Here is a 26707-nt window from a genome sequence, read left to right on the forward strand (position 1 = left end):
CTAGCAGTGGTGCTTTAGTGTCATTCTATAAACAATACATACATATGAATTTATCATCTTTAAAAAATAAATACACGAACTACACTGGTCAGTAAAGTAAATAATAAAACTTTCTAAGGCATGATATGGTATCTTTTCACTAATCATCTTCAATCTTATCTTGAAGCCAAAATTTTTAAAGAATTTATACATGGCTCTAGGCTTTCAGTTTGGTATCATAAAGGCTTTAACTCATCACTCAGATAGCCAGCAGACACACAGACAGAAATTCCTGAGACTCTTTCATTCACAAATTGTTTCTGATTACCCAGAGATTCTACTTTCCATATTGAGACCAGCTCTTTCCCCTAAACAGTAAAAACCAAGGAGTGGACCACACCTGCAACAGGTTTCTTAAGAAATGAGCAGAGAAATAAATTTATTTACTCTTAAACTCTCCACTCAGAATCAATTCCTTTGTACTTTATTTCATCTACTGACCTGGCATTTCCATAAAGAGGGCTATTAAAACTTATTTTTCTTTCATTATTCAATAACTCATTTAGACTTTTTTTTTCCTTCTGATTAACAAAGTATTATATATACTGAAGAAAAGTGAGCAAAGGATAAGTTAAAACATAACAATCATCCAGAAACCCACTTACTAAAGATGTCTAACAGTATTAATACTCTGGTACATATTACTTTTAAGTATTCTGCACTTTTATATACAAATGTTTTTATTCTTACGAGGTAATGATCATGTTCCCTGTGCTATTTTTTTATGTAAACAATTATAAAGTATGATATAGCAAAAGATTCACGAACTTGCTATCTATAATTGACAAAAGTTATCATGTTTATATTAACATTAAAGTTTTGTTTTTTAAAAAGATAGAATACTATGAAGTTCCCTATATTTTCCTTACTATTCCTATATTGTTCCCTAGATAAACTGATGAATTTAGTGTTTCTAAATGTTTTTACTTTTACTCAACAACTGTTAACATTTTGTCATATTTACTTTGTATTATTTACTAAATATTATTTTGTCATAGTCTCTGTTGTCTATATCTGTAAATGAATATATATGCATACATACAGATACATACACACACACACACACACACACATACACATGAACGTGCATTTTTTCCCTCTCAACTATTTGAGTTACATGTAGACATTGGTATCCTTTATTCCTAAATAATTCACTGTGAATTTCATAAGATTAAATATATTCTCTTATATAATCGGAGTATAATTATCAAATTCAGGAGACTTAGCCCTAATACAATATCTCATACATAATCTAGTTTCAATTTTTTGTCAATTGTCTCAAAAATGTCTTCTATGGAAATTTTTTCCCTGTTTCAGGATCCAAAGTATTATTATGCATTGCATCTGGATGTTATAAGTCTTTGGTCTCCTTTAACCTTGAAGAGTTCCTTAGCCTTTTGCTGTCTTGTACGACACTGACTTTTTTGTAGATTACAAGCCAATGGTTTTATGTAATGATGCTCGATTTTCATTTGTCTGATGTTTCCTTATGATTAGATCCAAGTTCAGCACTTTGGGCAGGAGACCCACATAAGTGACAATGTGTTCTCAGCAGACCACAAAAAGAGGCACATGGTGTTACTTTATCCCATGGTTGGTGATAATGATTTCGATCATTTGCTCAATGTGGTATCTGCCAAAGTTCTCTATAAAGGTACCCTTTTGTCCTTTGCAATTAGTAAGTAATCGGTGGTGACATACTCTGAAATTGTATAAATATTCTGTTCCCTAACATACTTTTACCCAGTGGTTTTAGCTTCCATTGATGATTCTGAATGAAACAGTATTATGAAGTTAGAAAATAATAATTCTAATGTGCATATATATTTACTAGTTTGCATTCTATAAAGTTCATGTCTATTATTAGCAGGTACTTAACAATTCTGATTCGATTCAATTAACTCCTTCTTGTTAATATCCATCTTGATATTTAAGTTGCACCACATGTGGCCAGTCGGAGCCCCTTCGAACCAGCTATTATCATGCTGAATTGGAAGTAAGTCCGCTCTTATGCATAGTATGTTAAGCCGTCTGCCTTCTTCCCTCACTGCCTTTTCCTACTGAAAGGACCTAGAAACAATGACCAGTACCCGGATATTAATAATCTAAGTAATATTCCCCACAATAAGAAACCAAGACACCTTAAAGGGCTAAAGCAATGAAATTACAAAATAAACCCGAGAACCTTATATTATGCCAGAAAGAAGCTGCTTAAAAAAAAAAAAAAAAAAAAAGGCTCATGCATTTGCTTTTTAAAATTTAGTATTATGTATTTGACCTATCCATATACATTCAGAACTATCTTAATGATTTTAACTGCTACAGAGAATTACACTATAGAAATAGATCACAATTTATTTTCTATTCTGCTGTTGAAAAGCATTTGTATTCTTTCTAGTAGTTAACATCCATACCTGTTTCCTTTTGCATATGTGTGAGAACTTATGAAGAACAGAAAAGTGATTTTCCTTCCCAATTTATTTTATATGTTTGTGACCAGAACATTTTTTCTTTAGACCCGTTCTTTCTATTGAGTGAACCAAAGGATTTACAGTTTGAGCTCCTGTTTCTTATTTGTTTCTCTGTTCCATTTATAGCACATGAAGATGTTTACATTTTTGGTCAGGGCTACATTTTTTTCTTTCCTTGTTTTTCATTATAGAAAATACCCCCCCCCCACACACACACACAGTTACACACACACACACACACAAACACACACACACACACTATAATGAACCCCCATGCTCTTATCACCTGGCTTCAACCAATTATCAAGTCATGACTCAACTTAATTCATTTAACTTTAAGTCATGCCACTCTGCATTATTCTGATGATTATGCTTTTCCGTTTTCTCTTTTCATAATTTATATATTATTACTACACATTTATAGTGGTAGAGAAGACATCAAAACATCAACTCAAAGTATCATTTTCCCATCATAATCTACTTCATTTTGAAAATGAGTCTTTTGATAGTTTTATTTAAGAGTGCATTGATTTCAAGCTCCGATAATTATTATGTATTGACATAATAATAAATACTGCATCTCAGTCATGCTGGGAGTAGGAGCACAAAAGTTATATCCCCAAATCCTTGCAGATTTACTTATTGTATTATACAATTTACAGTGCTCATTCATTAAAAAAATATTCACTGAGTGACTAGTATATTTCAAGAATTATTGTAGTTGCAGGCAGATATAGCAGTAAATAATTAGGGTGATGTTTCTTACTCTGTGCAAATTTATAAAGATCTTCATAAATTTTTCTTTGATTTTCTTACTTTATGTCATGCAGTTACTTGAGTTAGCGCCATCTCAGATGACAAAACTTCGGCGTAGAATGGATCAGAGATTTACCTAGGCACATACAGCTATGGAGTGGTTCATTAATGCACAAATAACACAAAAGCATATTCCTGTAAAAGGACAGTTATTTGCAATAGTTACTAAGCAGCAACTGTTTTTGAAAGTGTGTGTGCCTTCTGTCAGAAAGGAATAGCTGAAAAAACTTCAGATAAAACTACCAGGTATTTAAACTGATTTTATAAAATAAAAATAACCTTTAAGTAAAATTTAAAACATACATATATACATGGGATTTTACTGGGTCCCCATCTTCTAAGATATTACCTTTTAAAAGACAGTAGCAACTTGTAAATAAAATAAAAAACAACTGATATAAAAATACAATTTAAACCCAACAAAGTGCCCAAACTCTATACTTCTATGTAATGAAGAATAAAGTATATGTCAGGAAAATAAAAAGATAAGCCAAAGACTGGAAGAAAATATTTGCCAAAGACATATCTGATAAAAGACTGTGATCCAAAACATACAAAGAACTCTTTAAACTCAACAGTAAGAAAACAAACAACCCAATTAAAAAATGAACCAAAAATCTTAACAGATACCTCACCCCAGAGAAGACATGAAAAGATGCTCCAACTATTATGTAATCAGAGAAATGCAAATTAAAATAACAATGAGTTCCTCCTAAGCATCTGATAGAATGGCTCAAAGCCAGAATACTGACAACACCAAATACTGGCATGTGCGTAGAGCAAAAGGAATTCTCGTTCATTGTTGATGAAAATGAAAAATGGTACAAGCTATTTTGGGACAGTTTCGCAGTTTCTTACAAAACTAAACATACTCCTACTGTATGATCGTGCTCCTTGGTATTTATTGAAAGGTGTTGAAAATTTATGTTCACACAAAAACTGGTGCATGGATATTTATAGGAGCCTCATTCATAACTGCCAAAACGGGAAAGCAACCAAGACATCCCTGCGTAGGTGTATGGATAAACAAACTGGAAAGTCTAGATAATGGAATATTATTCAGTGCTGAAAAGAAATAAGCTATCAAGCCATGAAAAGATAGGAGGAAACTTAAATATATATTACTAATTGAAAGAGGCCTGTCTGAAAAGACTCTAAACTGTTCGATTCCAACTATATGACATTCTAGAAAAGTCGAAACTCCAGACATGGAGACAGAAAAAGAGTAAGGTATAGTCTATATGCCACATAAAGACGTTTTGGTCAATGACAGACCACATATATGATGAGAGTCCCATAAGATTATAATGGAGCTACAAAATTCCTATTGTCCAGTGACATCGAAGCCATACATACTAGTGAAACACATACATGTTTGTGGGAATGCTGGTATAAACAAACCTACAGCACTGACAGCTGTATGAAAGTGCAGTGCACATAATTACAGCGCTAGGCTATACCATTGAGGTTTGCACTCTCTGATGTTCGCACAAAGATGAAACTGCCCAATGATACATTTCTCAGAATGTACCCTGGTTGTTAAGTGGCACACTTCTGTACAAAGCAGAATTAACAATGTTGATGAAAAATTCAGGTGACTTTGATGCATACTAAAAATAAGAAAAACTACTGTAGCCATCTTAACCACTTACCTCTTGACTTTATCATAGTTCTCCTGCCGGTAGTCACCTTGCTGAATTAACTGTTTTGTGTCTGCTAATTCTAAGGCCAAACGTTGACATCTAATTTGAAGCTCAGAGTAGTTTCTTCGATCTTCCTCATAAGTCTATAAAGCCAAACAATAATAAAACACATCAAACTAAACATATCTGACCAAATTCTGTATTGGGTTCTGTTAAGCTGTGAATATCCTTGTAATTAAAAAAAAAAATCCTCAACTTTTCTACTTAGTAATTTTTCTCTACTCAAAGGTAATTGTAAATTCACAGAGTACTTTTTTAAAGTTATTTAAAATCTGAGCTCTGTTTTTCATAGAAAAAAAAATAGTACAACCATGTCTTAGTTACTAGAATAGTACATAAAATGACTACCAATGTCAAATGATGTTTTTCAACATCCCCTGTTCTTGAAGAGTTTCATAGAGACAAAGAACCACTTGAATATCAAATGTGTTTAATGGAATAGTTAGTGAAGTCATTAATTATACAGTGTCAGTGGTGATATTCAGCAAAAAAAAAAAAAAAAAAAATTGTGATACTTGGAACATATTTCTACCCTGATGTTCCCTCTACTCACCAGACCAGTAGAAAGGAATGGGAGAGCTATGGGAGAGGAGCAGAAGTGAAAACCTTGAAATCACAATCTGGGCCTGCTTATTATGAGCCTCATTTCTCACCATTTCTCATGTTCACACTTCACCTTCCCACATCAATGATGATCTGAAGTTCTCTACACCAAGCTTTCTCTAACCTGTTCTTACTGTCTGAATAAGCTACATAGTATCTGATTATTTGTCTCCTTCAGAGTACGAATCTCGCCATGCCATCAAATTAATTTTCTATATACCTCACCAGAGTGTAAACATCTGTCTTATTCACCACTGGATCTCCGTCACTTTACACATTACTTGGTATACAGTAAGAAGGACAGAAATGTTTTTGAACAAATTAAGAAATAAATGAATCATAAATAGGGAGGAAAAATATGACACAAAGATGGGAGTTCCTACTTATTTTTCTTTCAACTTACCAGATCTTGCAAGCAACTGTCAACTCCACCCCAGAAACTGTCATGTCGAATATAACCTGTCCCAGGTCATTCCTTCTCAAGTCACTGACCAGCTAAGTGTGGTCACATTCATTCCACAAATACTGAGCGAATTATTTTTATGTGACTGGTTCTGGGATAGGCATTGTAGATACCAAGATGAGTAAGAAACTGTTTTTGTCCTTTTTAAACTATTTAACACAACTTTGAAATGTTGGCCCCCAAATTTCTATCAAAGGGCTAGATGAGAAAACTATATTTAATGTGTTTTACTTTAGTATAGTATTATGTACCTCTTCCACACTGATGTTCTCCATGAGAACAGATTGTTACTATGGTATTTATTACAGGATTACAGAGGAGGGTACTCCATCATCATCTTAAGAAACCACTTTCCATGCTCACCCACAAGAAGCAACTCCTCATTCATTTAAGTTTTCAAGTTTTATCATGAGATTACAGCAATTCAGTCATATCTTTAGGCTCCACTTCTAATTCTATTTCTCTTGCTACTTTCACTGCTGTCATTCATGAGGGTCGGAATTAACTTCTTCCAAACTCCTGTCAATGCTGTTATTTTGATCTCTTCCCATGAATCACAAATATTCTCAATGGCATCAAGTATGGTGAATCCTTTCCAAGTTCTCAATTTACGTTGCTCGGCTTTATCAGAGGAATCACTATCTATATTAGCCATAGCCTTAAGAAATACATTTCTTAAATAATAAGACTTGAAAATCAAAATTTCTCATTGATCCACGGGCTGCAGAATGGATATTGTGTTAGCAGGAATGAAAACAACATTGTTCCCATTGCACATCTCCATCTGAGCTCTTGGTTGATCAAGCGCATGGACAATGAGCAGAAATATATTGCAAGGAATCTTTTTTTTCTGAGCAGCAGGTCTAAACAATGGCATAATATTCAGTAAACCATGTTATAAACAGATATGCTGTCATTCAGTCTTTGTTGTTCCATTTACAGAGCACATGTAGAGTAGATATAGCATAATTCTTAAGGGCCCTAGGATTTTCAGGATGGTAAAGGAGCACTGGCTTCAACTTAAAAGTCACCAGCTGCATTAGCTCCTTAACAAGAGAATCAGACTGTCCTGTGAAGCTTTTAAGCCAGGCATTGACTTCTAGCTATGAAAGTCCTAGATGGCATCTTCATCCAATATAAGGCTGTTTTGTGTACACTGAAAACCTGTTGTTTAGTGTAGTCACCTTCACTAACTATCTTAGGTAGATATTCTGGATAACTTGCTGCAGCTTCTATAGCAACACTTGCTGTATATCACCTTGCACTTATGTTAGAGAGATGGGATCTTTCCTTCTATCTCACAAACCAACCACCGCCAGCTTCAAACTTTTTCTTCTGCAGCTTGTCACCTTTCTCAGCTTTCACAGAATTAAAGGCAGTTAGGGCCTTGCTCTGGATTAGGCTTTGGCTTAAGGGAACGTTGTAGCTAGTGTGATCTTCCACCCAGATCACTAAAACTAGATCCCTGTCACTAATAAGGCTGTTTTGCTTTATTACCATTTGTGTGCTCACTGGAGTGGCACTTTTAATTTTTTTTTAATAACTTCTCCTTTGCACTTACAACCTGGTTAACTATTTGGCTAAAGAGACAGCTTTCGACCTAGCTTTCTCAGCTTATGACATATGTTCCTAAGTTTAATCATTTCTAGCATTTGATTTAAAGTGGGAGATACACGATTCTTCCTTTCACTTTAACACTTGGAGGCCATTGCAGGGTGGGTAACTGGCTTAATTTCAATATTGTTGCATTTCAGAAAACAGGGAGGCCCAAGGAGAGGAAGAGTGAGGGGGGGAAAGGCCAGCTGGTGGAGCAGTCAAAACACACACATCTGTCAGGTAAGTTCACTGTTTTACATGGGTGTGGTTTGTGGTACCCTAAAACAATTATAATAGTCTTGGAACATCAAAGATAAGTGGTCACAGATCACCGTAACAAATATCATAATGAAAAAGCTTGAAATATTGTGAGAATTACCAAAATGTGACACAGAGACGTGAAGTAAGCAAATGTTGTTGGAAAAATGGAGCTGATAGATTTGTTCAATGCAGGATTGCCACAAACCTCAATTTATAAAATATGCAAAATCTGTGAGGCACAAAGCAAAGTGTAATAAAACGAGGTATGCCTATATTAAAAACTTAAGTTTGATGTCCTTAGATATCAAGGACGTTTGAAGTCCTTGTTACAAGCCGCAGAACCACTCCTGGTCCTATTGCTTCACATATTTATATTAACCACTTGATTTCTAAAGGCATATGTTTTTTCCACTCCTGGAAAGTGAACTTCTTCCTACTATAAACAATAACAAACAAACAGACCAAAACGAATGTGGATGTAAATGTGTTTGTAGGACTGGTGGTAGGAAATTATGGGAGTTTCATCTGAGGATTTCCACTTTCTGTGAAATGGAATACAAGTCATCTGCTGATAGTGGGAAAGAAAGTGGAAAGCTAGAGATGTGAACAGAATGACGAATGCCTAAAATAACCTCTGTGAAAAATGAGAGGACTTGAAAAAAATGAAGTCTAGCACAACTGCGTGGGTCCATTTGAGATTGCTAACAATAAACTTATAGTGCTTGTTCCTGCCTATGGGATTTTATCCAGTGGTGCTCAGCTGGACAAATGAGTGAGATTTTGTCAGGCAGGGTTTCAGGAAAAAACAGCTGGGGAAGAATTAGAGAACACTGGCAAGAGAAAGGTTTAAGACTGATACCATGATAAAGAGAGAAAATAAATTTAGAGATTGGTAAACAAATATATGGATGGGAAATGCTGTTAAATATAAGTTGGAAGCAGATGATTAAGACACATGGAAATACAGGAAGTAATATGTTCAGCGATCAGCCTGAACTGTAGCTTCACAAGTGAATCAGTCTGGGTGACAAGGAGCAGAATGTGACTATGAGACCAAGTTCTCAAGTAGATAAGACACGATCACTAAAAATGAGAAGATGAATAAAATGCAAGGCCACAGCTGTGGGCGAACCACAGAAGTAACCAAGGCCAGGTGCTAAGGTGAAAAGGATGACTAAATCTACAGCAAGGGTTCCACTTAAGAAAGAAGAACGTCCCAGTTGTCTGAAAATGAGGAAGGTTCTAAGGTGGGGTATCTAGGGGGCATCAATGCCCAAAGAAATGGGGTTTTGTGAGTGCACAAGTGCCAAGATCTGAAACTGTAAAGATCTAAGAGAACATCAGCACTTGGCCCTGGTCCGTCTCTGCTAGCTCTGGAAGCTTCACAGCCCGAGCTAGCACATAACCCTCACCTTTCCTCAGGCCATTAAAAGAACTTCAGTTGCAAATTTTGGGCGTTCAACTATGGCACATATATAAATCATAATTAATTTTAGACTCCTCTCCTTTAAGACAATTACTATATGAAGTATAAACTCCTAGATCGGAGAGCAATTCCACAGGAGATATGAACGCACACATACACATATTACATATGTGTTTATATACAGGTATATAAATTTTCTTTAAATATAAACACCATAAGACCAAGTATAAACTGAAGTTCAGTAGATGAAGGTATGTATTCTACCAACACTTTTCACCTGAAAAATTTCCCCTTAAATAAAATGATTACTTTCATATTTTGAAAAAAAAAAATCTACTTCACTTACTATTAGCAACTAAAACAGATTAAAGCATAACAATGGAAAATAGGAAAAATAGCATCTTCTCAATGACTGTGTAGAACTTTGAGGTTAAGGCTAAAGAGAGTAGACAAGTCTATTTTTATATTAGTCCTATGCATTCTTCTCTGTCTTAAACTCAACATCAACTTACGCGGGAAGACTCCAGGCCCCAAATCTGACTCAGAAGTCCTTCTTATATTTTTCCACAGTACTGGTTCTTACATTTGTCAGAAAACATACCCTATGTGCGGTAAGCAGCCGCTACTTGCCTCCCACATCAGAAGAAAAATTTTAAAGAGGTTTTCTATAATCTTAGTACCTAGTACTCTGTTTATTTTATAGTTTACAATCAATGTTTGTTGGAAGGAGCAAAAGAGGACATTAAATAGACTAAAACAAAAGAAGTAAAACAAACAAACAAACAAACAAACTTTCAAACATAAAGGGACTCACAAAATTCCTAGTCACCAGCCTTTTCTAACAAAAAGTTACTATATAATAGTAAATGGCTTAACAGCAAATCTCAATTTCCTTTAATAATAATAATTTTAAAAATTACACAGGAAAAATGAGGACACTCTAGGTCTAAGAGAGGATTTCAACCGTTGTCAGTTTTTTATATATCTAGAATGGAACTGATTTTGACTGCCAGAATTAATGTCATCATTTTTATCTCCTAACTTAGTCACACCAAAAAATAAGAGGCTAAAAATAGTAAACCTGGTATTGTAATTACATGTTTTCTTGTCTCATCTTTTTTTTTTTTTTATGGGTATCTTACTTAAATTTGGGAGCCTAACTGTTCACAAAAAAATTCATATTTTTATTGTTAAGCTGAAACATACATGGTTTAATACAACAAAAAACATTTAATAAAGTGAAAGGTAATAAACTGAACAATATACAAATAAACACTCAAAACATTTTCCATTGGAAACATGTTAAGATGAATATGGGGTTTCATTACCATCTTACTGCAATTTTCTTAGGTGTTACTAGCCTACATACCTCATATTTTCTGTAGTTATGCAGATGTAAATGGAAATCTGAATGACTGAATAAATGAAAAGTCCGTTTACTGCAGAGAATCATTGCACAAGGCAGCCAAACTGGATTCAGAGAACAAAATTATTCAAGAAATTCTCTACACATCTAGGTTCATTTTTCAATCTATGAACCTTAAGCTGTTCCTCCTTGACAATGCCAACCTCACTTTTCCCCGCACTCACCTTCGACTCACAGGTCCTTGAAAACCTGGATCTCCTTAGCTCTGGACACCCAGTAACCTTTAGTAGATGCACTGAGAATGTTTACAGAATGAACTAATGTTAAAATACTAGCTCAAGACAAAGGAAAAGTGACTTTAAAAACTGATAGGTATTTAATAAATTAACACTTTTCCGATTGAAATTAATGATTATTATAAACCTATAAACAAAATACCTCATCTGAAACAATGATACCTATGCGACATATATGCAAAGTTTTCTCGAAGATTTTGAGAAAGAGCATAAAAGGAGCTTCCATTTCTTGATCTGGGTGGTAGTTAACCAGGTGTTTATTTATGAAAAGTAAATTAAAATATCTTCTATATGTTACGGAAACATTTTTAAACAGGAAAACAAGAGGCTTCAAACCAGGAAATGTTAACAGGGAGAGTTGTGTAGGGAGGCTGGAGGGGGGTGTCAGAGACACATCCAAGGGGAGAGGGAGCAGGACAGAAGGCGGCAGTGAACAGACACTCACTTTTTTTACTCAATATATTTCTCAACTGTTTGACATTTAAAAAAAAAAAGTCAAAACTTTACATCATATAGTGTTTTGGTAACGTTATCAGCTTCATAGACCTTTCATATTCATAATGAGATGCCTTTCCCTCCCAAGCCTATTGCTTCTACACATCAGCAGTTAAGTGTTTTGGATTTATAGAATTTCATAGATAAAAGATATCCTGGAGATAATCTATTGCTTTTTCTTGTTTTAGAGACACATCATTAAGGCTTAGAGGGGTTAAATGATTTGTCCAGGATTCTAGAGCTGGCAGAGCTAGAGCTAGAATCTAGGCTTTTGAGTTCATATATAGTTCATTCTTTTCTTAATTTTAAGTTCCTATTTCCTGAGAAATCTATTCTGTGGAAACCATAAAACCATAAATTAGAAATTAATATTATTATGTGTTGATGAGAGTGTTAAAAGAACTTTAGCTGTAAATTTTATGGGCTCAACTTTGGCACATGTATAAATCACAATTAATTTGGGACTTCTCTCCTTTAAGACAATTACTACAATTATTCCTCAAATACACATTTAAAAAATCATTTGACAAAATAACATCAAATCTTAATATTTTTTACAAAATGTAAAAAACATTACTCAAAGATGAAATCAAATAGGCTCATTTCAAACAGCAGCTGTGTAAACTGAAAGGCATTTACTTTAGATATAATTTCTAAGTATCGTTTAAATCTTTTGTTTCTCACACCATGTAAACTGAGAAGAGAGTGGCAACCTATGTGTCAAAATAAATCTTTAATAAATGAAGTGATCTCCTGCCTGTGGGGAGACAGAGCAGCTAAGGAAATTAGAAATGGGATATAGTGACAGTTACCTTGGTTAGTTTGGGGTCAACGGTTGGTTCAAATCGTAATTAGTTTACATTGGTTTGCAGTTTAGTAAATGCAAAGAAATGGTTTGGGAAAGTAAGAATTCACTCCTCAGAATTCTCACAAGTTGGAGAAGATAAAAAAGAAACTTCAGAAAACAAGTTAATATTCCCTGAAATATAAAAACATGAATAATATGTATCATTAACAAAATACCTCATTTTCATACAAATGAAATTAACTAGATTACTCACATATGACTAAAAATGAGACTCAAGACTCAAGGTAATATTGCAGGACGTTTCTCAATAAATATAACTATGTTTCTAAACAAGGAAGTTATCTTGAACACTTTTTGCTTCTTAGTTGCTAGTTCTCATAAGAGAAAAAGATTTCACCATTTCCTCATGAAACTTAACAGCTTTATTAAGTGCAGACTCATTAATGCCCTATATAGTATTGTTAACATTTCTTTCTTTGAAATGAAAGAAACATGCTGAAAAAACTCTGAAATAGCAAAACAGCTGCACATTGCTTAGCAACAAAGTATGGACCAAAATTCTGACCTGCTGTAAAGAAATTTCATAAACAGGGAATAAATAGCACTATGAAAACACTAAGTAGCATACCTAAGCTCGTGTACATAACACAGCTCAAAATATGCAGTAGACCATGTTACTGACACTTATAAACAAACTCTAAACTTGAAAGATGAAACCTATTTTTCAGTGTTAGCATCTAGATATTATCTCAAAAAAACTAAAGATGTGGGCAAAAATAGTAGAGCATCCCACAAATTCACTAAAATTGGCATTTCAGGAAGAGTGACTTCTTTTTCAAAGGTCAAAAATTACATTGTTAAATTATAAAACAGTTCAACCTATTTGCCATGAACTAGCAGATTTGCCATCAACTAGCAGATTATATGAACAAAAGCAGAATTAACTGTGTAACTGTGGGGCTTTAATATCTTGGAATGTTTTTATAGGGTGTTATTATGAAATCAATGCAATAATTGTGATACCTGTGATATGAAGATTATTACATGTCATGCTAGAAAAGTTTTGGTTTTTATAATTCTCTCTCCCAGTTATAGATCTACTGCATTATATTAGGAAAAAATAGTAGTTGATTGGTTTAAAGTAGTTGATATGAAATAAGGGCTATAAACGAAAATATGGTAACTCAATGTAATACTCTGGCCTCTAGGTCAAAAATGCCAAGATTTTCTGAGTAGCCCAAAACTGGATGAAGAAATAGATGGCTACATGCTGCCACCATGTGGTGAAAGAAAAAAAATTAAGCCCATTTTGAAAAAGACAAAGTCAATACTGAAAATTCTTGGTGGAAAGTTTTATTTTCCTAATCCCCAGTCTCAAAACTCAAGAGACATAGCTAAGAAATATCTTAGTTTCCCTTAGTAAACCACTACGGAGTTGTGATAACCGAGAAAGTAAAATGGAATAAACACTGCTAAGAGTCCTTTAAAATAGAGTCGAGAGGCTATTAAGAAAGTGTAGCCTATCACATCTTCTGCCTCAGTTCCCAGAGTTGCTGTTAAATTGCTAAAGCTGTTGCTGAACTCGGCAACAGCAACTCGGAGCCCTAAACATACTGGAGCACCTGCTGCGGGAACATCTGCTCAGTGGACACATATGGACTTTCTTTCCTTCTTTGTAGTTTTTGCCTCCCTCATTTGCATATTGGAACTAACCAATCTGTTAACCTAGCCAGCAATCTTTTAATATTAAATATTAATATTTACTATTTACTATATCCTTACATAAAAATTCTTTGCCTGTTTGGCTTTTTATTTAAAAATATTCAGTTTATAGAGCATTAGAGATCTTGCTTCTTGGTATATATCATCAGTTTGGCTCAAATAAACTCTTATGAAAGATAAAATATTTAGTTTAATTTTTTCTCAATGTTGGGTGAGTTGACCTGCACTAGGTCCTTGACAGAGGACAAGAACCAAACTTTATGGGTGGTTTATAATTCTATTGTGTCAATCATAGTCTCTGAATTTCTAAGATCTTTTATTAAGTAGATACAGAGATTGCTTAATTCTTTTTTTTCTAATTGTGATTCAATTCTGTTTATATTGTTATTAAATTTAGGAAATGGTTTACGACAGAAGATTGTATTTCAGCTAAGAAGTGATACACTTTTAAGAAACAAACGTGCACATGGAAGGAGTCTGTGATGGTTAATTTTATATGTTAACTTGGCTAGGCCATAGTCCCTCAATATTTAGTCAAACATTATTTTGGATGTTTCTCTGAGGTTTTTTTTTTTTTTAAGATGACATTAACATTTAAATCAGTGCACTCTGAGATTACTTTCCATAATGTGGTGGGCCTCATTCAATCAGCTGAAGGCCTTACTAGAATAAAGGCTGACCTCCCCTAAGCAAGAAAGAATGCTGTCGGCAAACTATTTTTAGATTTAAACTATAACTCTTCCCTGAATTAACAGCCTGCCAACCTACCCCATCAGATTCTGCACTTGTCAAGCCTCCATAACCACGTCAGCCAATTCCTTAAAATAAAACTGTCTCTCTGTCTCTCTCTCTCTCTCTCACTTTCTCTCTCTCTCTATATATATTTATATATATAGTATCCTGTTGGTTGTTTCTCTGGGAACACTGACTAATAAGAGTTTCACAAACAAAACTGTTTCTAAGTTCGAGCGTTATCTGTGCGTTAAAAACACTTGGGAACCCTATCTGTTAATTAGCTTTTCTATCAATAAAACACTAAAAAGTGTTAGCAAAGTTGAAACAAAGGAACATTTGGGATACAATGCCAGTCCCTCGAGAGTAGAGAGACTTGGTTTATCACAAAATAAAAATATATCACATACTAATATAATTCTGGATTTTAAATTTTCTTTCTTTCTTTTTTCTTTTTTTTTGGCCCAAGGAATTCTTTTGCAAGAGAAACCACTGTTAGAATCCCTAAATGTTAAAAGTGATTAAGAAAGAGGTAATCTGATATAAACAAGGATAGCAAACTCCTTCAGCCCTCCTCAAAAATAAGAAGTCCTTGAGGGATGCTGAAGCACTAAAAGGTATTGCAGAACCAAGTCTGAAAACTTCCTGTCTTGTCCCCAGTAAACCTTATACTGCCATCACCACCAGCATCCTGGGCATTTTATAGAAACAACAGAGATTAAATGATTTGCCCAAGGCTGCAAGATTAGTTAGTAGCCAAACTGAGGCCTTGTGACTTTGTCCTTTATTATTCTGACTATAGATGCAAGTTTTTAAAAAATTAAAAGCTATCTTTCTAAATGTGCAATTTACCTGCATGATGTGGCAGGCGAGCAGAAGGAAAAACACCCATAATAATAGAACCCCGTAGTAGTGTTCATATTGGCACACCTGCCTGTCCGGCATTGCTCCCGAGGGCTTCCTCACTCCTATGAGAGGAAGGAAGCTAAGTCTTTATTTTGCCTGTAATATTGGCTCTATATTAATGACACAGGTAGATTCTGTCCAGCACTAATAATGCAGCAAATTATAGCACTGAAATATAAATGAAATTATAATTATTTATATCAGAACAATAGCTGCTTTGTAAAAGCTTGAAATAGGACTTGAAATTAATATTTACATGCAACTCTGCTAAAAATCACATTTTTACTTTGAAACAGAAACATGGACAATTCAATGAAATGAATGGACAAACATTATTTTTTCCATTTGACAGAACAGGAAACATTAAATGAGTTGTTCAAAGTCACACAGAAAATGAGAGTGTCAAGAGATCATCCAAGATTCTAACTATATTAAAATTTGAACTCTAGAAGGGCAGACACTATTTCTTGTGTTCACTGCTCCAGCACCCAGGGTAGCACCATGCACATTACTGGGGCTGATGCTAGTATCAGGGCATATGCTCTGAACAAGTATTAGGAGAGCTAACTGTATCTGATGTTTAGGCAAAGTGACTGATGAGTGGAGACTAACTCCTTTCATATAACAAACAAGGCTAATCTGTATGAACTGAGAACAGAAAGAGTTCCAACAACAAAATGTTCAATTGTGGATTACAGGTCAATATCATGGATTTATTTTGTCAATCTTTAAGATGACTTTCCAATTTAACCTCCTCCCCACCACTTATGAAGACTCACAGCAGTCAGCATCCCCTAGTCCTATTTTTCTAACATGAACTTTTACATTTCTATCACAAATCTTGAGGATTTCCTTATAGAAAAACTTGGCTCCTCTTGCTACAAGTGATCAAAATCATACAAACCTCTGTCAGTTGTTTCAGTTGGCTTTTGTTTTCACTTAATTCTTCTGCTAGGTTATTCTTTTTAACTTGTAGTTCATAGATTTCCTTTCTTAATGGATCCACTAGTTCGTAGAACCGAATCTTTAAAAAATATTAAATAAGCAGTTTTAAAACCCAAATTACAATAGAAATTTGCTAATTTATAGGACTCTCCATTATCGGTAATAAAAGGAATAAAGGTATTAAAAGTGTTAAGAAGTTTCAGATTATATGCCTGTAAAATAAAGGGTTTTTTTGTATAAAACTAAGACAAGACAGTCGTTAATTGACCTGATACTTTAAGTCTTAATGTTCCAATTCGGTTCTCTCAAGGCTCAGATTATCTATAACTCCCCACCCTTGCCAGTCTTTCTTTCCTCTCTTCTATCGATATTCCATTTACTACTTCCTCCTCATCTCCCACTAGTGCTCACTCGACATTATATGCTTGTTATTTCCTAAACACATCAAATGTTCAAGAGTTGCTGTTACTGTTTCCTTTGATAGAAAAGTTTTCACTCTTCTCAGGTCCGTGATCAAATGTCACCCTATCAAGCCCTCCCCGATTCCCTCAACCTGATTTCAAATAGCATCCCCATGTGGCAGCAGTCCTTGTTTGACTCTTATACTTTTCTCCGCAGCATTTATGATGTTCTACATATTTTCCTTTCAATTTATTGTCTGTGTTGCTCCACTAGCATGAGGCCAGGAATTTCTGTCTGCTTTTATAAGCTTACATCCTAGGCTCTTGCTGAAGCTCTACTTACTGCTACCACTGCACTGGAAGAGACAGTCGGATGAATCAGGAGGCATCTTTCATATCACTAATTCCATTCAGTTCAGACCTCTCGTTCCTACTCATAATTCTCTTTAGGGAATTTGCCTGCATTAACCTAGTAAAGTGTTACAACTGACAGGTTCCTATAAAACCAAGAAGCCATGAGTAAAATAGGGTAATTAGGGACTACTTATTACATGGGTATAAAGTTTGAAACACCTAAACATATTGTTGTATTACAAAAGTACCATATTTGTTGAGAGGCAAGTGCTAAGGTTGGTCTCAACATAATACATTTGCGTATAAATAACTCATTTAGGACAATACTGCCTGTGAAAACAAAGGGTATGTATAGCAAGGAACACTAACAAGGCAGAGAGCAAAACTATGTGTAACTGAAATAATGGGATACTTGATACCTGCTAAGGATAAAGCCTCAAGGACAGCACTTAAGATATTTAATTTGTTTTGGACAGCACATGTTGGGTAGGAAAATATTTGTTTAAATAAAAAGCTGGACAAAAAAAATAACACTCTGTTTTGTAGGAAGTCATTAATCTGGAAACCTTATCCATGTGAGAACTAAGAGTAGCGATCACCACTCCAGCAAAATGATAGGTAATATTTATTATGTTTACTATGTCCTAAGGACTGAGCTACGCATTTAACAAACATAATCACAGTTAATCTTCATAATCACCTAAATTGAAAGGCGCTATTATTATCATGAACCCTCTCACTGATGAAAAATTCAAGTCTCTAAAGACGAAATAATATCTACATATCATCTTTTGTTGTTGTTGCTTTTTTGACATCTATATATCATCAACCAGCAGTTCTCAAAGAGTGTTCTGGGGACCCTTCGCTCCTCACCCCACCACTCTGAGACCTTTTCAGGGAATTCATAAGATCAAAACTATTTCCCTAGTAATACTAAGATTTTTTGCCTGTTTTGCTCTCACCTGTTTTGCTCTCATTCTCTTACTCTTGTTTCCCAGTGGCTACATGACATGTGATGAGATCATCCTGAAGGGCTAATGGAACATGTGCTTAAGTATTCTTGTGTTTTAAAAATGTCTCTGTTTTAATTTCTAATATGGTAAATATTAATAGATATAGCCCATAGAAACAAAGGCTCTCTGGGGACCACAGGAATTTTTAGAGTATAAAGGGATGCTGACACCAAAGGTCAATCCTATGTGTAGATATGTGTAACCAACACTACAGTGGAGATCCTGAACTGGACCCACACAGACCTCCCTCATTCGACCGATTTGTAATCACACGAACTCCCCTCTCCTCTACTATCCCTAACCCCTGGCGACCCTCTATCTATTGTTTATCTCTATAATTTTTCATATTAAGAATGTTACAAACCATCAGTTTATAATAAAATAATTTATTTCTATAGTCTACGCAGCCATTAACTTTGGAGCTCTATTTATTCCTTGACTTTGGAGATCAGTGGTCAGGACCCTTTAAAATTTGGTGATCTGAACACCATCCACCATCTTCAGATCAGGGTCATAAAATTATTGGGTACTTCAGAAGTTATGGCTATAACGACATAAATGGCAAATGTTAGTCTGACAACCTATGCAGTTTTTTAAAAAAGTGATACAAGACACTTACAGACACAAATTCAGGAATTGAAAGCTGATCTTCGGGAAAACCTTTTAGTTTCATATATTGTTCTTCTGTCAACTCAAAGTCACGCAGATTTCGACGAATATCTCCAGCTTTCTCTCTTAGCTGAAGATTTGTTTCTTCTAGTTGTTTCTGTCTCAATAAAATAGTTTCCATTTCTTGTTTCATTAGTTCTTGATATTTCCTGTTAGAAGAGAATTTGTGGTAAGCTTAAAAAAATTCTCAAGACTTAATTTTCTCAGAGTCATCTTTTTATAGTAACATGAAACTAGAAAATGAAAAGCTCAAATGGTATATTGACTTTAGCTAACTGCTTATTTACTTAACCAGTTAAACATAAAATGACAATTCTATAATCATTACTAAATGTGCAGCCACATAAATTATTAAATAGAGAATATTCTTAAAAAATAATTTCGAAAGTTCAAATTATATAATACATTTTTTTCTGCCTAAGGTTTAAGTCTTATACATCTGTTTTGGACCCTACTCATTAAAATAATTTCCATTTCTCTTTATCCAGGTACTACAAGGTATAACCCTTTCAGATGGCAACAGTGAACCACCATAAGGTATTCATTCGAACAATGAGGTAATGAAAACAGTAAACTGTATATCACTCTCAAAGAATACATGTCATAATAGACATTGTTAATGTCAGTTGCCTACCCAATGATTTTGAGCTGGAAGGGAACACCTGATTCTCCTCCTCCCTACTGTATTACTCCCACCAACATCAAACACGCCATTATTTCTCCTATCTTAAAACAAATGAACAAACAATAATGCAGCTTTTGACCCCATTTCTCTAACCTCTTTGCTTGTCCCCGGAGCAAAACTTATCAAAAGTTGTCTATACTCATCGTCTCCAACGTTTTTCCTCTTAAACCTATGCTAGTCAGGTTTTCACTCCTACTCTCCTCACTGAAATCTCAAGGTCACCAATGACATCTATATAGCTAATGGTTAATTCTCAGTTCTTTTCATCTGTAACCAAATTATACTTGTCACAACTGATCTCTCCTTCCTTATACACTTTATTTGCTTGGCTTCCAAGACAGCATACTCTCCATTTTTCTCAGTCTTCCTTTCTAGTTTGTCTTAATGCTGGAGTACCTCATCTTCTCTTCTGTCTATATTCAATGCCTTAGGGAATTTATCCAGTCTCATGACTTAAATGCTGTCTATATTCAAATAACTCCTAGATTTATATCTCTGGACCAGCCTTTTCCTATACCTCCACATGGATTTCTAATCAGACAACTCTAATTTAACGTGTCCAAAATAAACTGCTATTCACTCCCAAACCAATTCCACCGTGATTTTTCACTTAGTTGACTTAGTGATTCCACCCTTTCACTTAGCAATTCCAACCTTTCATTTATTCAGGTCAAAGATGTTGGCACACTCTTTGGCTCTTTTTTTCTTTTAAACCCCACATCTAATCCGTTAGGGCATCCTGTCGGTTTTACCCTCAATATATTCAGAATCCAACTACTTTTTTACCCCTATCAGCTATCAAGAGGATTATCGCAATAGCCTAACTGCCCTCTCAGCATCATTCACTGAGATAAATGTCTCAAGCATGAGAATAGCAGCCCTATTATTGAATGCAGTGGTTTTCAAAGTGTTATCCTCGAACCAATAACAGCATCAACATCACTTGCAAACCTGGCAGAAATGCAAATTCTCAGAACCCCAACACAAATCAAACCAGAGGGGGGACCCAACAATCTTTTCTAATAAGACTTCCATGTCGTTCTGATGCATGCTAAAGTATGAGAGCCATTTATCTAATGTGACAGTGGCTAATAATTTGGCCAATTTTTTAAAATATCAAATAGTATGATCTTATAAAGGAAAAAGATATCTGCTTTGTACATTCATCTCTAAAACACAGAAACATTCACTTGCCAAATTTTTACATGGGGTCCAGATATTTTTAAATATGGAGGTACTCTGTGTGTGTGTGCAAATCATTGTTCATAATTTCAATTTCTTTACAATGGCAGACCTTAAAACACACTTGAAAAGAAATGTGAGAGGATACTTTTTATAAATTTGTTTAATTTTTGCCCCTAATCTCTAAATCTGTCTCGCTTATACTTAATTTGATGATTTTTAGTCACTCCTTTTTATTGAATCTTTCCAAAGAATTCATTAGTTTTCATAAAAATGATGTATCTTTCTTATACTCATATTTGTTTATATAATTTTAATTAATTTATATAAGTATAATAAGTACAACTGGCATAGGTATATTCGAGAGTAAGCACGATGGACTTTTGATAAGCACACGACCGAGCTGGAGAAGGCACTTTATGCCAGGAGAATGCAATGGGCCATGACAGTCTATTACTATGTTTTTTAGAGCAAATGAAGAAAGGTTAACCTAGACAGCAGTTAAGTGGTGGTCAGTTTATTAGGAGCCCCCATTGTTGTTTATGCTTCATTTACATCAGCAATGTTTGCTAAATAAATGCTGAATTTTGACTTTTTAATTGTGTACTATACCAACTAACCTATTTTTTTTGCTAGCCTGGATGTAAAAATTGTTATCATCTTTGGTTGAAAATCTCTCTACTTTAATGCTCGCTTTGCAGCACGGATACTAAAATTTCTCTATTTTAGCTTATAATCACATGCATGAATAATAACAGCATTACTTTTAACTGCTAAATCGGTATTGTTCTTTTTAAAAACTTACCTGGCATCCTTTTGCTGAAAAGTCAATTGGTTGTCTAATCTCAATGTCAGAAGTTGTTTCTGGTGGAGTGCATCATTAAGTTTCTCCTCCAATTCTTCAATCTTAATAAAAAGAAAAAGGTAAATTATCTGGCCAATTTTCAAATTTATTATTAAAAAGCTCTTAAAAGAAATAGTCTAAAAATGGATAGAGGTTTTTTTGCGAAGTCCATTTATAAAATGGTTTTTAAACTATGGCTTGAAACTGCTGCCTCATAAATGCTTTTTTTTTTTTGCCAGGCCATCATTAAAACCATTTTTTTCTCCTTAATCCACTCTCACTGAGAAGCCCACTGGCAACTGGGATTTTATGCTTGTGTTTCACCTAGGTAATTATTTCTAGGCCAGACCCTACATTTGTGCTTTAGATCCATATATCTGACTACATCTTCAATTGACTATTATAAAACATCCAAAATGAAACCAGTCATCAACTTTACCTAATCTTTTATTCCTGGCATTACCTTAGTCTCCAAAACAAAAAAATCTGAGTCATGTTTGATATGTCTAGTTCTCTCTCACTGCTTAGTCTGATCAAACACCATTTTGTTTTGTTCAGTTTACTTCATAAATAGCTCTCAAAACTGTAGCATCCTTTTAATACCCATTGACCAGTCTTCAGGCAGACCTTTATTATTATAAAGCTTTAATAACTGGATTTTTATAACAGTTTTCTCACTGGTTTGTAAACCTGCAAACCAATCTTCCCTTATTTTACTTTTAAAAAATGCTATCAAAAATTAATTTTCTGAGTTCTAAATCCTCCAGTGGATCCTGTCTTCATAATAAATTTCCAAACTTCGTGGCATAATATAGTAGTTTTTCTTTAACGGACCCTTGCCAACCATTTCATTTGCTACTAACTTAAAAGGAAAAAACTGTTTCAGCTAAAAGAAGAGCTTGCTATTCCCTAAATATGCTGTGCTCTCTTAAGGCTCTATGAACTTGGATTTCGCTCTTAGTCTATTTAGATAATTCTTTATTCTCTGTAAACCCAGGCAATTCTTGTTACTATTTAAAATCAATTAATTTCACAGCCAATCCTTAATATCTTGCCTCATCAAATCCCCCCTCTCTACTGGATCATTCCTACCTTTAACTAAACATGTTCTGTCTCCCACTAAAATAAGCAACAAACGACACTCCCTTGACCACACGCTCCCTTGGCTGTAGTACCATTTCTCTGCTCACCATTGGAGCAAAACTTCAATGTGGTTTTTGTCCCATATTATTCCAGTAAAACTATTCTTGTCAGTTATAAATCACCTCCACAGTGCCGAGTCCAATAGTTATTTCTGCATATTTACCTACTTGACAGCATAATTTGACAGAACTGACTGCTTCCTCCTCTTTTGGCTTTCATAATATTCCTCTTCGGTTTTCCCCCTAACTCAATGAACACACACCCACATGTACACCCACCCCCACACATCTAGCCATGGACTGTCTCCTAAATTCCAATTTTCAATTCCATTTAGAATTAACAGGAATTTAAAGTTTAACATGTTCACAACAAAACTTATATTTTACTTCCCAGATCAGTTTACTCCCAGCCTTTGATTTCTCAACCAATGGCTCCAGTTAATGAAGCCAAAAACGCAGGCATCATACATAAGGAAATAGCCTAGTAACTGTCTACTGTTTCTATCTTATCTGCTCGTAGTTTACTACTTTAATGATATTTTGAATGCAAAAATCAGGAAATGTAACTTTAATTGCCCAAAATCTGCCGATGGCTTCTCTGACTGCATATTTTAATGTAAGGGTTCAATAAACAATGGTGATGGCACAAATCTGGTCTATGTCCTGTTTCTGTATAGCCCACAAGCTAAGAATGGGTTTTAAATGTATAAAGTTAAAAAAAAAAAAAAAAAGGAAAAATATGTGATAAACCTTATGTGGCCTGGAAAATATAAAATATTTACTCTTTGGCCCTTCACAAAAAAAGTTTGCTAACTCCTTATCTAAAATAGCCATCGCTAAGTGATGCTATGCCACATGACCTTGAAGATAATTTGTTTAATTGTTTTTTGATCAGGTCTCTCACTTGATGTCATCTCTATACATAGGGGACTCTGTCATATTCATTGCTATGTTACCAGAAATGTCTCAATAAATGCCTAAAATCAACAAATAATAGTCACATTCCTTGTAATTACTATTTTACAGATCAAGAACACTGTTACCCCTAGGGTAGAAACTTCTGTATTCAGGTTTACAATCTTTGAAATTTCAACTTCTAAACAAATCCCTCAAAGACAATCAAGCTGAGAAGACACACTCCTTCATTTCCCAAGCAACAAGGAACCACAGATCTCTAATGAGAGATCAAAAAAGAGTTTCGGCATTTAAAAACTGATGGGCAAGAAGAGAGAAGAGGAAAAGATTAAAGAAGTGGAGTAAGGAAGGGGATGCAGACAGCAGGGGATGAAGATGGGGTAAGTGTAAAGCTAACAATTCTCTAATATCAGGATGCTTGGCCCAAGCAGTTACACTTCTGAGTTCTCTCAGTTAGCAAGCAGCTGAATAGGAAGTGGAAATTAATACTTTTAAAAGTCACTTTGGAGCTATCTGTTCTTGCCCTTAGACATGGAGAAATCAAATCAACAAGGGTCAAGACATTCATAGTAATAAACTATAATAAACTGTAACATTAGAAATAATCATTGGCATGGTATTGCTGCCATACTGGTATAAAAAGATGTTAAAGAGATTCACATATTTCCTAACTTAAAAAAGTCTTGATGAGTAGAAAGTTACTTGTCTCTTCCAAATCAAGTCTTCCCTTCTTTCCAACATAAGTGTTATTATTAGTGACAACGTGTCCAATTAAAAACTTAAATTTCCCAGCTTCCTACTTCTTGGCAGTGAGGTTGGTCATGCTGTCTATATATTTCTAGTTAACTGTGGTTGAGCTTCTAAGAAAGCTCTTGAAAGGGGACTGACTCAGACATAATTCTGGAGGTAGATCAGCTATGTGTGATTTTTGAAGTGACAAGCACACACTAAAAAGAGCTGTGTAGAAAGTTAAAAGGAGCCTGGGTTCCTAATGATATTAAGAAGTAACCATATCAGGTCTAAATTACCTATTTTCAGATTCCTGTTATATCAGAGAAAGAAAATCTTTATTTTGCTTAAGCTACAGTTTCCATATCTCTGTTATAAGGCAGCCACCATTTTCCAAGTCTCTGGTCTAACAGTTAAATTTAATTTCTGAAACACTGGACAGCAGGTTTGATCTTTTTTCCACATTAAAAACACCTGTCTGTCATATTCATGATACTTGACCATTCAGGACTACTGAATGCTTCCAATGACAGGAAGCTCAGTAACTTAAAAGCGTGCCATTTAAATGTTAATAGCAAGAACAGGTTTATAATCAGCAGAAATCTACCTTTCTTGGGACTTTCCTGGTGCTATAGTCTAGTGAGGGAAAATTAGCATTTGTAAGCTAGAATGTGAGATTTTCATCCTTGTATTCCCAAGGCTCAATGCATTGGTAAACTTTGGAGAATGAATGAATGGCTAAAAGACTGGTCTTTCATCAATCCCAGACTTGTACTTTCTCACATTTTACCATCTCTGAAAGTGGAATGCATTTTACACACATAATAGTTTAACTTGGCAGTTTTTAACCTTAGCGATACATGTAATGATCCATCTCATAATCGAGGTGCCTTGGATTTGAAGAATGATGGAAGACTAATTCTTCTACATAGAATTATAATATTGATTCCATATAATATTTCTTCATATATTTGACAGTAAAATCTTGCCTCAGAGAGGTCTCAAACAAAGCAGAACGACCCTAGCCTTCATACAATAGATTAAAAAACCTGTATTTCAAAAAACATTGAGAGAAACTTGGTGGTACACTTAAATAATTATATATATCCTATGAGCCAGAAATTTTACTCCTCAGTATTTCTGTCAGAGAAACATCTACAGAAGGCCAACGCTGCATGTGGTGGCAAGAAGTTGGAGGCAATGTGCTGTGGGAATGGATGAATAGATTGGTAAGATGAACACAGAGAGTTATGTAGAAGTTGGAAGCAAAGAACTAGATATACACATAGTAATATGAATGATTTTAAAAATATCGCAGAGTAAAAAAAAAAAAAAACTACAAGAGATGAAATCTAAACCATGCAATTCATGTTTATGTAAAGGAAAAAATGACACCCATTTTCAAAAATAAGTATTAAAAAAGGATAATACTTAAAATAGCTGCACTGAGAGGAGGAGGAATGGAAATGAACTATGGGAATAAAAGTAATAAATATACAAATTGAAAAGTGATCTTGCAAGGATCAATAATGATTATGTGTCATAAATTCAGGATTAATTCAGTCTTCTACATTTGCAGTTCAAGCAGAAAACCACAACGATAAAAAAAAAAAAACTGTACTAAGCACTGAGTACAAAAATAATAATACAGTGCTGAATAAGCCTGGCCACTGCTATTATTTATTATACATCAGGCATCTGAGAGCTCATGTGTATTGCTTTAATCCTACTAACAACTCTATTCAGTAAATACTATCATCATTCTTATTTTGCAGGAAATCATGCAATAAAAAGGTAAGGAATTTGCCCCAAAGCACTTGTATCTTAAAGAGTTATGGGGTTTATTTTTTAATTATTTTTTTAGGCAAGGCAATCCTTGGTTGACCTCACAGATTGCAAGGACCTTGTCAGCTTACAATCACTTATTTTTTATTTTTTATGCCTACAGCACCTGGTCTTCCTGGGTGGTCTCCCATCCAAGTACTAAGCACCCCTACCCTGATTAGCTTCTGAGATCAGATGGGATTGGGCTTGTTCAGGGTGACATGGCCGTAGACATGAGTTGAGGTTTATGAGAGATACCATTTGGAAAGCTCATAGAACAGCGACTGGCACAGGATAAGCA

General features: G+C 34.7%; 1 protein-coding gene and 1 pseudogene across 5 annotated transcripts in view; both read right to left on the reverse strand.

The window, feature by feature from the left end:
- Positions 1-26707, reverse strand: part of PIBF1 (progesterone immunomodulatory binding factor 1) — a 146971-nt gene that overhangs the window by 117726 nt on the left and 2538 nt on the right. For all 5 annotated transcript variants that reach the window (XR_001595447.2, XM_016133400.2, XM_016133396.2 and 2 more), the window contains exons 3-6: positions 21758-21858; positions 19036-19234; positions 16608-16727; positions 4979-5112 (exon numbers count right to left, since the gene is read on the reverse strand). Coding sequence is in view for 4 of the 5 variants with exons in the window: in XM_016133400.2 (XP_015988886.1) it covers positions 4979-5112; positions 16608-16727; positions 19036-19234; positions 21758-21858 (554 nt within the window). In the remaining variant the exon portion in view is untranslated. The remainder of the gene's footprint in view (positions 1-4978; positions 5113-16607; positions 16728-19035; positions 19235-21757; positions 21859-26707) is intronic.
- Positions 26522-26639, reverse strand: LOC118609904 (annotated as a pseudogene).

This window comes from Rousettus aegyptiacus, unplaced genomic scaffold, assembly GCF_014176215.1.
Source record: "Rousettus aegyptiacus isolate mRouAeg1 unplaced genomic scaffold, mRouAeg1.p scaffold_m13_p_11, whole genome shotgun sequence".
Lineage (NCBI taxonomy): Eukaryota > Metazoa > Chordata > Mammalia > Chiroptera > Pteropodidae > Rousettus > Rousettus aegyptiacus.